General features: G+C 44.2%; 1 protein-coding gene across 1 annotated transcript in view; it reads left to right on the forward strand.

The window, feature by feature from the left end:
* The window catches only part of LOC144503088 (nuclear receptor subfamily 6 group A member 1), a 387,078-nt gene that overhangs the window by 44,876 nt on the left and 326,829 nt on the right, over positions 1–15,373 (forward strand). Inside the window, exon 2 of the mRNA XM_078227588.1 lies at positions 805–849. Coding sequence (XP_078083714.1) covers positions 805–849 — 45 coding nt within the window. The remainder of the gene's footprint in view (positions 1–804; positions 850–15,373) is intronic.

A 15,373-nucleotide genomic window follows, 5' to 3' on the forward strand; every position in this document is an offset into this window, starting at 1 on the left:
GGGATTGTTGTTGGTGCAAGCTCGATGGGCCAAATGGCCTCTTTCTGCATTGTGGAGATTCTATGATTCTTCTGATTTGAAGTTCGCCTAAATTATTGATGCCAACATCTGCCATTTCATCTCCTATTCTACTCCACTTGCGATCATTCAAAAACTCTGCCAGCCAATTCTATTACATAGCAAATCCTGTTCACCCTTCATCCTTATTGTTGTTGATTTATATTGGCTGCTGGTCCCATAATGTGACATTTCAAAATGTTGATTCTTGTACTTCAATTTCTTTATGGTTAAACCCATTACTAGCAGTATAACTAGTCCTGTATCTTCCCTTGATCCCACAGTCTTGGTTTCTTTGATTTTGTTTTCAAATGCAAATAGAACCAAAGCAAAAAAGATATCAAACTTTACTTCTAGTTGCTGTATTTTGGTTTAAAGTTGTGTCTGACCCTGCATGCTACGAGATCCAGACTAAAGAAGCTAGAACTTTCAATTGTTTTATATATTATTGTTCATTAAATAGGCTGGAAACAACGTTAGCAAAATAATTTCATGAAAATCTGTCCTTGAATTAAGTTCAATTGGGTGGTACTCATGAAATGTTGAATATTCTGCAAATGTAAATGAATTGATGTGACAATTAGTTATTCAAATTAAATGTATTCATTTTTTTAAATACAGGAACATTCGCTTAGTATGCAAAAAATGTTAGGACCTAAAACAACATAAAAGATCAACTTTATTCCCTGAGTTATAAGCGCATTATAACCATAAACTGCAGATCACTAATTCTTTGTTTTCTTTCAGGTTTTTACAGTGACCACCCACTAGAAAATGACCAGTCTAATCCCAGTAAGTTTTTCTTTGTACATTGTACAAGAGTGATTCTAGTAATTGTCTATCTGGTTTGATAGTAGGAAAACTGACTGACTGATTTTGAACACCATAATGACTCCTCCCCACCTTATTTATCCAGTGAAACACAGTAATATCAATGTTTCAAACCACAATTCTGGTAACTTAAATAGAGTCATAGAGGTTCACAGCATGGAAACAGGCCCTTCGGCCCAACTTGTCCATGCTGCCCTTTTTTTTAAACCACTAAGCTATTCCCATTGGCCGTGTTTGGCCCATATCCCTCTATACCCATCTTACCCATGTAACTGTCTTTTTAAAAGACAAAATTGTACCTGCCTCTACTACTACCTCTGGCAGCTTGTTTCAGACACTCACCACCCTTTGTGTTTAAAAGAATTGCCCCTCTGGACCCTTTTGTCTCTCTCCCTCCTCACCTTTAACCTAAGCCCTCTAGTTTTAGACTCTCCTACCTTTGGGAAATGAAACTGCGTTGTATATTTTAAGAAGTGCTTCATTTTCTCTGTACTATTGGGTAGCTTTAACATAGAACTTGCCTTCAGTTGTCAGCATGGTGTACAACTTACCACTGGATAAAGTTTCAAGGAGGGTATTCAAGATGCAGTTCATGATGCATGCCAATAACTTCATAAAATTAGAAAATCGTGATTTGATTTATTATTGTCACATGTATTAACATGTGAAAAGTACTGTTTCTCGTGCACTGTACAGACAAACATACCGTTCATAGAGAAGGAAACGAGAGACTGCAGAACGTAGTGTTACAGTCATAGTTAGGATGTAGAGAAAGATCAACTTAATGCAAGGTAAGTCCATTCAAAAGTCTGACAGCAGCAGGGAAGAAACTGTTCTTGAGTTGGTTGATACGTGACCTCAGACTTTTGTATCTTTTTCCCGAAGGAAGAAGATGGAAGAGAGAATGTCCGGGGTGTGTAGGGTCCTTAATTATGCTGGCTGCTTTGCCGAGGCAGCGGGAAGTGTCGACAGAGTCAGTGGATGGGAGGCTGGTTTACGTGATGGATTGGACTACATTCATGACCTTTTGTAGTTCCTTGCGGTCTTAGGCAGAGCAGGAGTCATACCAAGCTGTGATACAACCAGAAAGAATGTTTTCTATGGTGCATCTGTAAAAGTTGGTGAGAGTCGTAGCTGACATGCCAAATTTCCCTAGTCTTCTGAGAAAGTAGAGGCATTGGTAGGCTTTCTTAACTATAGTGTCAACATGAGGGGACCAGGCCAGGTTGTTGGTGATCTACACACCTAAAAACTTGAAGCTCTCGACCATTTCTACTTTGTCCCCGTTGATGAAGACAGGGGCATGTTCTCCTTTATGCTTCCTGAAGTTGATGACCATCTCCTTCATTTTGTTGACATTGAGGGAGAAATTATTGTTGCTTCACCAGATTCTCTATCTCATTCCTGTACTCTGTCTCGTCATTGTTTGAGATCCGACCCACTATGGTGGTGTCTCAGCAAACTTGAAAATCGAATTGGAGGGGAATTTGACCACACAGTCATAGGTGAATAAGGAGGATAGTACGGGGCTGAGAACACTTCCTTGTGGGGCACCGGTGTTGAGGATGATCGTGGAGGGAGTGTTGTTGCTTATCCTTACTGATTGTGGTCTATGAGTTAGGAAGTTCAGGATCCAATCGCAGAGGGAGGTGCCGAGGCCCAGACCACAAAGTTTGGAGATGAGTTTTGTGGGAATAATGGTGTTGAAGGCTGAACTTTGGTCAATAAATAGGAGTCTGACGTAGGTGTCCTTGTTATCTAGGTGTTCCAGGGTTGAGCGCAGGGCCAGGGAAATGGTGTCTGCTGTGGACCTAGTTGTAGAATTACAGTACTTGATATTTCTCCCTTAAAATACACAGAATGAACCAACATGTTTCACAATATTGGTTGAGAAGCTAGGTAAATGAAGCATCAAGAGCATTTTCTGTATAGAATCTCAACACTAATTGCATGCTACTGATACAGAGCCATCCACTACTTATCCTTTGTGAAAAATTCCATGAAACCTGCTGACTTTACCTGAATTTCTTCTGGATGGCCATTCACTTGTGGCTGGGAAGAAGAGGCACAGATGAACGAACTGCATCCCAGGGTGATGCTGCATTGGTCTATCAAGCTGACTGCCTCAAAGAACATTAGAAGAACCAGAATAGGCAGCCAATGCCATATCAGAAGTACTGTCAGCAGTTGTTTGACCCAGCAAAAATTGGTATATAGTTCCAATAAAGATCAGCAACTTAGTAATACACTATTCCTCTTATTTGAACAGTGCTGAGAAGGAACAATAGATTTAATTTGAGGAGGCACATGTCATGCACTTCCATGAAAATGGAACAGATGTGGCACAAAATATTAGTGCTACCTACTTGTCGGGAAAATTGATTGAGATCCTAAATCAGGAAATTCTGAAACCTTAATAGATGCACATTTGAGTTGGGCATGAAATTGCAAATATGGCTTCAATACAGTCCTATAATTGAAACAGTTGAGCTTTATCAATCTCGGGCACTATAATTGGTCAACTCAACTTCAGGAAGTCATGACCTGGGTTTTGGTAGACCTACACAACCTCATAAATTAGGAGTTGGGACCACCTTTTACCATTGTTACCCACCACATCTAGACCACCAAAAGCAGCCACATACGAATAAAATTATCACCTCAAAAAAGGCCTGCACCTCCTTGAAAATTTTTTGGGTTCCATCCGCCCTTTCCATATTTGCCAAGGAGAGCACCATTATTAATTTTCGGGGGGAACGAGCACCGCAATTGGAGCAGGCGCAAAGCATTTATTTCCTAGCAGGCTTTTTGAGAAGGATATAACAGATAGAAATTAAATGACCATCAGGGTTCATCATTGTGATCCAAATGCAAAGTTAACAGGATGGGATAGCACTTCTTTTTGAGGGTGTGAACCCACATGCACACTAATGGTCCTCCGTGGAATCACTGAATCAGCATCACAACATTATGCTTCAAAGCATCTTGGGTGTTGATTAGGGCCTCATTCTATCTTGGTTTCATTACAAATCTGGTGTTACAATCCCTGCAGAGATCAATTAACTTTTTAAAAGAAAGGAATTGTCACAATACCAATGTAAGAAATGATGGACGAGATTCCAGTTCAATACTTTTGCTGTAACAAAACAAACTAGAATCATAGAATCCCTACAGTTCAGAAGAGACCATTCGGCCCATTGAGTCTGCATCGACTCTGTGACAGGGTATCTAACCCAGGCTCTCCCCCACCCTATCTCTGTAATCCCACACCTTTACCATGGTTAATCCATCTAACCTACACGTTGAGACACTAAGGAGCAATTTAGCAATGCCAATCTAGCTAACTGCATATCTTTAGATTATGGAAGGAAACCAGAGCACCAGGAGGAAACCCACACAGACACTGGGAGAATGTGCAAAGACCACACAGTCACCCAAGGCCTGAATTGAACCCAGGTCCCTGGAGCTCTGAGACAGCAATGCCAACCACTGTGCCACCGTGCTGCCCACAAAATCAAAATAGATCAAATATTAATTAACAGGCAACTGATTTGTCAAACGAAAGAAAATAATTTCTCATTAACAGACAAACATAGCCAAAATATGTCTTAATGTTTTTACTCTGTGCCATACCTCTGGCAGCTATGCAGTTTCATAGTCACCCCCCAGCAGGGTCTCATCTCCCCGCGCCAGTTCACGTCAAAACTTGTAGTGTCCTTCAACAATTGTTTCACTCCATCTGAATTTTTTAGATCCAATTATCACCAGCAAGGCACACTTCAATAATTCCCCCACTCCTTCTGTCTTTCTCTTTCTTTTGCATGGAAACTGAACCCTTAAAAGCATCCCGCATGGTCCTTAACCCGAGCAGTTTTCACTGCTTCTTCTCAGCAGCTTTCTTTGCCTCTTCACGATGAGGAAACCCTGCAATTGTGGCACTACCATCATGATGTATGGGATAGACTTTGAACAGATCTATCAACTCAAAACTAGGCATCCATGAGGTGTTGTGGGGCAGAAGCAGAACTGTATGCAACCAATATCTTTAACCTCATTGCCCAGTATATCACCCACTCTATCATTACCACCAAGCCAAGGGATCAACCCTGGTTCAATATAGAGTGCAGGAGGGCATGCCAGGAGCACCAGACATACCTAAAAATTAGATGTCATTCTGGTGAAGCTTGAACATGTTACCATGAGCCAAACAGCATAAGCAGCAAGAAATAAACAAACAGGATTAAGCTATTCAACAACTACAGATCAGATCTAAGTTCTGCCTGCCACATCCAGTCATGAATGATGGTGGAATAGCTCACTAGAGGAGGCTCCACAAATATTCCCACCTTCAATGATGGAGGAGCCTAGCACATCAGTGCAAAAGATAATCTTCAGCCAGAAGTGTTGGGTGGATGACATGGCCTCCTGCAGAGGTCCCCAGCACTTCAGCCAATTGGGTTCATTCCATGTGATATCAACAAACTGCCGTAGGGATTGAATGCTGCAACAATATTTGGGCACTAGTACTGAAGACTTGTGCTTCAGAACTTGCCGAGCCCCTATCCAAGCTGTTCCAGCACAGCTACAACACTGGCATCTATCAAGCAATGTGGAAAATTGCCCAGGTATGCCCTGCAAAAGCAGGACAAATCCAACCTGGCTATTAATATGTCTACACTTGATAGAAACATAGAAACTAGAAGCAGAAGTAGGCCATTCAGCCCTTTGAGCCTGCTCCGCCATTCATCTTGATCATGGCTGATCATCGAATTTAATATCCTGATTTCCGACACGCCCCCCCCCCCCCATATCCCTTTAGCCCCAAGAGCTATATCTAATTTCTTCTTGAAATCGGACAACGTTTTTGCCTCAACTACATTCAGTGGTAGTGAATTCCACACATTCACCACCCTCTGGGTGAAGAACTTTCTCTTCACCTGAGTTCTAAAAGGTTTATCCCTTATCCTCAAACTATGACTCGAAGTTCTTGACTCCCCCACCATTGGGAACATTCTTTCTGAATCTACCCAGTCTAACCTTGTTAGAATTTTATAAGTTTTTATGCGATCCCCTCTCACTCTTCTAAACTCCAATGAATTTAATCCTAACCGACTTAGTCTCTCCTCATATGACAGATCTGCCATCCAAGGAATCAGTCTGGTAAACCTTCACTGTACTCCCTCTATAGCAAGGACAGCCTTCCTCAGATAAGGACACCAAAACAGCACACAATACTCCAGGCGTGGCCTCACCAATGCCCTATACAATTGCAGCAAAACATCCCTATCCTTATGCTCAAACCCCCTCGCTATGAAGGCCAACATATCATTTGTCTTTTTTACTCCCTGCTGTACCTGCATGCTTACTTTCAGTGACTGATGCATGAAGACTCCAAAGTCTTGTTGAGTATTCACCTCTCTCAATTTACACCCATTCAAGTAATCTGCCTTCCTACCATTGCTACCAAAGTGGATAGCCTCACATTTATCCACATTATACTGCCCACACACTCAGCCTGTCCAAATCATACTGAAGCATCTCTTACATCCTCCTCACAGCTCACCCTGCCACCCAACTGTGTATCATTTGAAAATTTGGAGATACATTCAATTCCCTCTTCCAAATCATTAATATGTAATGTGAACAGTTGAGGTCCTAGCATAGATCCCTGTGGGACCCCACTAGTCACTGACTGCCAATCAGAAAAAGACTCTTATGCTGCCCATAGTGCCTTCCGCGGGAGTTCATCTCTATTATCCTGTCAGCAATTTACATCCCACCCCATGCGGACGTGAAGACCGCGCTGGATGATATATACGCCACCACAAATAGCCTTGAGACGAAACATCCCGAGGCCTTGTTCATCGTGGCCGGGGACCTCAATCAGACCAAGCTCAAGAGTGTTCTACCAAGATACCACCAATACATCTCCTGTTCCACCAGAGGCCCAAACATGCTAGACCACTGCTACACAAATCAAAAATGCCTACTGCTCTATCGCCCATCCACACTTTGGTAACTCAGACCACAAGGCTGTGCCCCTGCTCCCAGCTTACCAGCAAAAACTGAAACGGGAGAATTCATCAAAGAAAGTCGTGCAGTGTTGGCTGGAGTCAACTGCTTAGAGTCAGTAGACTAGTCAATATTTTAAAACGTTGTGACCAGCCTAAATGAGTACGCCATTACAGTAACTGACTTCATTAACTGTGTCGAAGACCATGTGCCAAAGAAGCAAATCCGCGTGTTTCCCAACCGGAAACCATGGATGAACAGGGATATCCACTGCTTGCTGAAATCCAGGTCTAAGGCATTCAAGCCAGGCGACCCTGACCTATACAAGAAAGCCAGGTATGATCCAAGGAGATCCATCAAAGATGCCAAAAGACAATACTGGACCAAGCTAGAATCCCAGGCTAGCCACATGGACTCCCACTGACAAAGGCAAGTTCTGCAAGACATAACGGGCTACAAGATAAAAGCAGGTAAAATCGACAGTTCTAATGCACCCCTCCCCGAAAAGCTCAGCGTATTCTATGCCCGTTTTGAGCAAGAGGTCGGTGAGAGCACGCCCTCTAGCTCGAAAGCCTCAGACGAACCTGTATCCGAAGTCCCCATTGCTGACGTCAGAGGAGCCTTCTCAAAAGTCAACCCATGGAAAGCAACTGGCCCAGGTGGAGTACCCGGACGACCAATCAGGTCCTGCGCGGACCAGCTGGCAGGGGTATTCACAGACATCTTCAAACTCTCTTTACACCAATGTGAGGGCGTTACCTGCTTCAAGAAGACGACCGTCATCCCAGTACCAAAGAAAAGCCAGGCAAGCGTGCCTTAATGACTGTCGTCCGGTGGCTCTGACATTCATCATTATGAAGTGCTTCGAAAGGTTAGTCATGGCACAAATCATTTCCTGCCTTCCAGACTGCCTGGGCCCACTACAGTTCGTCTATTGCCACAACAGGTCCACAGCAAACGCCATCTCCCTAGCCCTACACTCAACCCTGGAACACCTAGATAACAAAGACACCCATGTCAGACTCCTATTCATCGACCACAGCTCTGCCTTTAACACCATTATTCCTACGAGACTCATCTCCAAAATTCGTGGCCTGGGCCTCCGGCTCCTACCTCTGCAACTGGATCCTAGACTTCCTAACCCACAGACTGCAGTCAGTAAGGATAGGCAACAACACCATGCTCATCCTCAACACCAGTGCTCCGCAAGGCTGTGTCCTCAGCCCCTTACTATACTCCTTATATGCCTTTGATTGTATGGCCAAATTCCCCTACAACTCGATTTTCAAATTTGCTGATGACACCACCGCAGTGGGTCGGATCTCAAACAATGACGGGACGTAATACAGGAAAGAGATAGAGAATCTGGTGAGCTGGTGCGATGACAATAATCTCTTCCTTAATGTCAACAAAATGAAGGAGATAGTCATCGACTTCAGGCAGCGTAGTGGAGGGCATGCCCCATCTACATCAATGGGAATGAAGTAGAAATGGTCGAGAGCTTCAAGTTTTTAGGTGCCCAGACCACCAACAACTTGTCCTGGTTCCTCCATGCGGACACTATAGTTAAGAAACCCCACCAACGTCTCTACTTTCTCAGAAGACTAGGGAAATTTGGCATGTCTGCTACAACTCTCAGCAACTTCTACAGATGCACCATAGAAAGCATTCTTTCTGGTTGCATCACAGCTTGGTATGGCTGCTGCTCTGCCCAAGACTGCAAGAAACTACAAAGGGTCGTGAATGAAGCCCAGTCCATTCCGCAAACCAGCCTCCCATCCATTGTCACTGTCTGCACTTCCGGGGGCCTTGGAAAAACAGCCAGCATAATTAAGGACCCCACACACCCCGGACATTCTCTCTTCCACCTTATTCTGTCGGGAAAAAGATATAAAAATCTGAGGTCACGTACCCACCGACTCGAGAACAGCCTCTTCCCTGCTGCCATCAGACTTTTGAATGAACCTACCTTGCATTAAGTTGATCTTTCTTCACATCCTAGCTATGACTGTAACACTATATACTGCACTCTCCTTTCCTTCTCTATGCACAGTATGCTTTGTCTAATGCGCAAGGAACAATATTTTTCACTATGTTAATACATGTGACAAATCAAATGTTTGCTTTCTATCCAACTCAAGACATTACCTGCAATCCCATGTGCCCATTGGTAAAATGATGGAAGGGGTCATCAACAGTGCTATCAAGTGCAACCTGCTTAGCAATAACCTGTTCATTGAAGCTCAAGGTCATTCAGCTTCTGACCTCATTGGTTTAAAACTGGACAAAAGAGCTGAATTCCAGAGGTGACATGAGAGTACCTGCCCTTGACATCAAGGCAGCATTTGACCGAGTGTGTGATCAAGGAGCCCTCACAAAACTGGAATCAATGGGAATCAAGTTGAAAGCCCTATGCTGGTTGGAGTTATACCTGGCACAAGGGAAGATTTTTGTGGTGGTTGAAGGTCAATCATCTCCGTTCCAGGACATCACCGCAGTAATTCCTTAGAATAGTGCCCTTGACCCAAACCATCTTTAACTGCTTCATCAGTGACCTTGCTTCCATGATAAGGTCAGAAGTTCGATAACAACCAGACTTTGGCTGACAAATGGCAAGAAACATTTACACCACAAGTGCCAGGCAATGCCCATCCCCAACAAGAGAATATCTTATCATCGTCCGTTGGCATTCAATGGCATTACCTTTGCTGAAACCCCTACTATCAACATCCTGGAGATTACTATTGACCAGAAACTGATCTGCTCTTGTAGCCACAGTATTTAAATGGCTAGTCCAGTTCAGAGGCTAGGAATTCTGTGGTGAGCCTCCTGACTCCCCAAAGCCTGTCCACCGTCTGCAAGGCACAAGTCAGGAGTGTGATGGAATTTTCTCCCCTTGCCTGGATGAGAGCAGCTCCAACAATGCCCAAGAAGCTCAACATCATCCAGGATAAAGTAGCCCGCTTGATTGAGACCCGATCCACCACCTTCAACATCCACTCCCTCCACCGCCGATGTACAGTAACAGCAGCGCATACACGATACACTGCCGGAACTCACCAAGGCTCTTTAGGCAGCATCTTCCAAACCCATGACTACAACCATGTAGAAGGACAAGGGCAGCATATGTATGGGAATACCATCAACTACACGTTCCCTTCCAAGTCGTTGTTCTTCCTGAATTGAAAATATATTGCCATTCCTTTACTGTTGCTGGGTCTGATTCCTGGGACTCTCCTCCCTAACAGCCCTATGGGTATACTTACACCACATGAACTGCAGTGGTTCAAGATGTTGGAACCCACCACCTTTTCAAGGGAATTTGGGGTGGGCAATATATGCTGGCCCAGCCAGCGACACCCCATCTTGTGAATGAATTATAAAATGGCAGCCTGAACCTAGCCATTTCCTGGATTAATTAGAGTCATGGATTGATGTGTTCAGAAATTATCTTTCTGGAGTGCTGTTCAGCTAATCTCATAAAAGTTCTATACTCTTGAGGAAAATGTCAGTTTATTAAAGACTCTGATTTCTTACAACATATGTCTTACTTTAACCTTCTGCCAGGAGCTTCTGGCTGTTGAGGAGGCTGGATTGGTATGTCATGAGGCTAGTTCATGATCCCTTGTGTCTCCCACAGTTTCTAATGTTCAAGAGACAGACACAGTCCTGCTTAGTAGGCCACAGAAGCAGCACCATGGGAATCACAGGAAAGGGGGCTCTACTTGGGTCAGCAACAACAGACGTGTTCTGTGTCAGAGTTCCTGAGTCAGTGCAGGCTCATGGACTAAGTCTATCTTGCTGACTGACTTGTACCACCATAGCGCAGTGCTTTGAGGGCCTGAGCTCCTCCTTTTGAGAGAGTGGCCAAGCATATGGAGAACCATAAAGTGCATGCAGGAACAATGCATTTACATTCTCAGAAAACATGCCAAACTATATAGCCTTGACTGCTCCTGGTGACGGTGCAGTGATGTTTGGGCATGTCAGTTGGTGCTCCACAAGTGGTAGCCAAGGACTGAAGATGTCATAGAAGAGCAGCATGGTGACACAGTGGTTGGGGTGGCATGGTGACACAGGGATTAGCACTGCTGCCTCACAGTGCCAGGGACCTGGGTTCAATCCCCGGCTTGGGTCACTGTCTGTGCGGAGTTTGCACATTCTCCCCGTGTCTGCGTGGGTTTCCTCCGGGTGCTCCGGTTTCCTCCCACAGTCCAAAGATGTGTGGGTTAGGTGGATTGGTTATGCTAAATTGCCCCTTAGTGTCAGGGGGACTAGCTAGGGTAAATTCATGGGGTTATAGAGATAGGATCTAGGTAGGACTGTGATCGGTGCAGACTCGATGGGCCGAATGGCCTCCTTCTACATTGTAGGATTTTTTAACGGCTTCCAGTCCCACTGGTGAGGCCATCACATCTGGTCCCTATTGGTGGGGGACCATATGCGACCCTCGTCACTGAGAACCTCCATTGGCGAGGCCGTTAAGGCAAGTGAACCTGGATAATTGTGTCACGAATAATATTTAAATAGCCTAATGAATATTAAGGGCGCAAGGCTAGTTACACTGGCAGTTTGGGGCTGGTAATATCACGAGAGGTGAGAAACCGGGCACAAACCCGGTTTTTTGCCTCTTGCACAATGTTGCTGGCTCGCCTTGCAGATCGACCTGGTAAGATTGCCTCCTTTGTCTTTTTGAGCCAGCATTACATTAAACCAGACGTATGAGTTGTAGTGGTCGTATAGTAAGAGAGCGATGAATAGCGAAGGGGAGCTAGGGCAGTGAAACTTCTAAGCCGATGTGCTTCTTTCACTGGCAGTTAGGATTGATGCTTCAGGCTGCCTTTTCAACAGAATGTTTTCATAATTAGCTCAAAGTGAATTCCAAACGATATTCCATGTGGGTCAGTGGGGCTCAACAGGAACCAGGCTAATCTAAATGATTCCTGATGAGACCCTTGATCCCTCTGCTGGGCCTGGTCCAGTGCAGCTGGGTCATCTTTGTACTCTGCATCATCTTCCTCTTCTTCTGTTGTACTGTACCCATCCAGCACTTCACCTTCTTCATCCGCTTCTCCCTGGAGGGTTATGTTATGGAGAGCATAGCAGACTACAACTGATGCAAAGATCTTGATTGGAGTGTATTACAGGGCTACCTGATAAATGCGCCAGAGCCACATCTTCAGAAGCACAATAGTCTGCGCATTACTTGTCTTATGAACACATGGCTGCAGGTATTATGCTTCTCTGACAGGTTAATGTAGAGTGGTGAATAACCAACTCTTCAAGGAATATCCTCTGTTCCCTAAAACTCATTCTTGGAATTTGGAATGAAGAGTTGAAGCAGGCTGAACTAGTCAATGAAATAGTCATGTTGCCATGAAAGCAAGCCCCCACATGTGTGGTTGCAGATCAGCTGAATGTTTACAGTGTGGAAAGCCTTCATATTGATGAACCTCACTGGGCACTCAGTTGGTGCTTTGATGACTACAGAGTGCAATTGATGATGCCTCACTTGTAGGAAAATCCAGTGATGAAGGTGAAACCCACTGTCCTTTCTGCCTGTGAAGTATGATCTGTCTACAATTGAATGTACTGTTGAGTATTCGCAGATAGTGAGTTGCGACATGTAGTGGTGCACAGCTGTTTGTGAAATGGCACCAAGTCCACTGCTGAGTCTTGGATGGAGCCAGAGGCAAAAAGGTTCAAGGTATGATACTATACCTGTAAGAAAGGTATTTTTAATCGTGTTCTCCGCAGTTATAAGCAGGCACTGAGCTGTCTGCTTAGAAGTCCTTTTATTGCTGCTTAAATGGTTTAAATAAGGTTTTGTTCATTTTTACTCTGGGCCTAATGCAGTGTCTGAGATTTTTATGGTTCTGAATTGTTGGCAAAAGAATGATGGATAAGTCAGGTGCCTTTGGACAGTTTTTAAGTTTTACTTTCGGTCTGGCTGCTGGCTGCTTTCTTAGTTTGAAGGTGTTTTACTTCAGGCTGGATGCAATGTTCTGTCTTTCTCTCCCTCTTCAAGCTTGCCTGTGTGTGTGTGAAGAAAGCTGCAGAATCAAACAGCATCATGTGAGCATTCTTGTTTTCTGTGTTAAACCTGTGGCAGGGGTATGTTTATAAGGAGCTATGGTTGGAACATATCATTTAGTTAAGGTTTATACAATGTCGTGATTTTTTTTTCTTGTTTGTAATTGGTAAAAGTTATTGCTAATTTTCTTTCTATATGTTAACTGTATTTTTAAATAAACTTTGTTTGATAAAAGCTCCTAGTGGATCATTTGAATCATACCTGAAGTGCAACATCTCATGCTTGCCCTAGCCAAATTCAAAGTGCAAAACTTATGATCCAGGTGGACTTCATAAAACACTTTGGAGTTTCTGACCTGGATTATAACAAAGGCCACAGTGACTTTGGCTACTGGCAGGAAATGGTGAGTAGTGCTGCAAAGTATGAAATGTTCTATGAAAGGAGAACAAACTTCTGTGACCATCTGCCTGTAGAGTTGCAGTTTCCTGCAGCACTGGTCTGCGGTCATCTCAAGGTAGCTGTCTTCCTACCTCGCTTCCTTCTCCTCTGGCCCACTGATGCCTGACGCTCTGCCTTTTCTGCGGAGTATGTTGTTCCTCAGCACCACTGGACCTGTGCTCCTGTTGGCAGCTGCAGTCTTCTCTGTGTACAGTTGACCTCTCAATTGTATTTGGAACTCAATCTAGCTCGTTCCTCTTTTACCCCCCAATACCAGCAAGGTGGCAACCCCCTATGATACCCATGTGCTTACTGATGACCACTTTCCCCACAAGATGTACTGACCCAAAGGCGCCTATATGGCATTGGCTGAGCCCCTCTCTTTGCTTGTCTCCCTTTCATGGGGCCTAACTAATTCCCTAGGGCTGCCATGATCGGCTCCACACCACGCATCAATTATCAGGTCTTCATCTATACAGTAGAGAGATATCATGGACTTGTAACTTTGCATCTCTTATCACTTACGCTTGTTCCTCTTCATGTGAATATTCTGCTAATGCCCCTCTTTCACACTTACTAAAAGGCTGCTTCTGGGCTGCTGCTAGCTGGGCTGATGCAACATTCAAAGCTACTGTGTCATTTGTGAGAGCATGATGCCACTTGGCACCTATAAACGGGAAAAGGACAATATGTTACAATTGGACCTCAAATTGTTAACTTCAAATCAGGAAAGAAAGAACATAAATGTTTAATTGTTAAACCAAATTTCAGTTACTGTTGCTCCTTTGGAGGTAAATGATAAATTAATATACAATTAATCAGAAAAATGTTGATTGGTGGCACCACAACTTCAAACTCTGTGTATTCTTGTGCCTTCAGCCCACTTCCATGGAATTATAGTGAGGGTGGATATCTTCATGCATTGAGAGAGTTTCTGGATTGCTGCTGCCGGTCTATCCTCGTCGCTTGCCAAAGGCCTTGTCTTGCAAGCAGAAAATAGTAAAGAACATTGTAAGAACATATGAGAAACTCAAAACAGCTCCAGATAATATAAAAGTATATTACTGCAGGGAAACCTCAGCAGGTTGTGCAGCATCTGTGGAGAGAGAACAAAGCTGATGTTTTGAGTCTGGATGACTCTTCGCCAGAGCCAAACAGCTCCATCCTGGATTCACCATTTTGCAAATAGTTACAGAACCAAGTTGGGACTAAACTTGCTCCCAACTAATATCCCGCTGTAATTGTGCCTTGCATCTCCCATTGCAGGCAAAAAGTCTTATGAAAATAATAGAATCATCATAGAATCCTTCGTGCTGAAGGAGGCCATTTGGTTCAGCGAGTCTGCACCGACCACAATCCCACCCAGGACATATACCCTTAACCTATTTACCCTGCTAGTCCTCCTGACACAAAGGGGCAATTTAGCCTGGCCATTCAACCTAACCCGCACATCTTTGGAGTATGGGAGGAAACCGGAGCACCCAGAGGAAACCCACACAGACACGGGAAGAATGTGCAAACTCCACACAGACAGTCACCCGAGGTTGGAATTGAACCCGGGTCCCTGGTGCTGTAAGGCAGCAATGCTAAGCACTGTGCCACCGTGCCGCCCCTTTGACAACCCCTTAGCCCCTTCTCACCTCATATAACTAGGGGGACAACAGAGAAGCTGTTAGGGGAGTTTTCTGGGGGCTTCCCTCAAGGGGTCCTGCATTGAGCCGAATTCAGCTAATTCAAAACTTGCAAGAGTATGCAGTTAAAGACGTTCTTTATTTGACCAATATGCATTGGGAGAGAGAGGCAGGATGGATTCCAACTTCTCTCTAAAATTACATCACATGAACACATATACTATTTTCAAAGATTTGTATCCCCACCCAATCTGTCATCCAAACTGGATGGTCCAATTACATTAATGCACACTATTTACCTGGCCAACAGCATTCTATCCCTTAGCATAATTAGAAACTCGTTGGTTAACTGGACCCGGACACACACACA

The sequence above is a fragment of the Mustelus asterias genome, chromosome 13 (genome assembly GCF_964213995.1).
Source record: "Mustelus asterias chromosome 13, sMusAst1.hap1.1, whole genome shotgun sequence".
Taxonomy (NCBI): domain Eukaryota; kingdom Metazoa; phylum Chordata; class Chondrichthyes; order Carcharhiniformes; family Triakidae; genus Mustelus; species Mustelus asterias.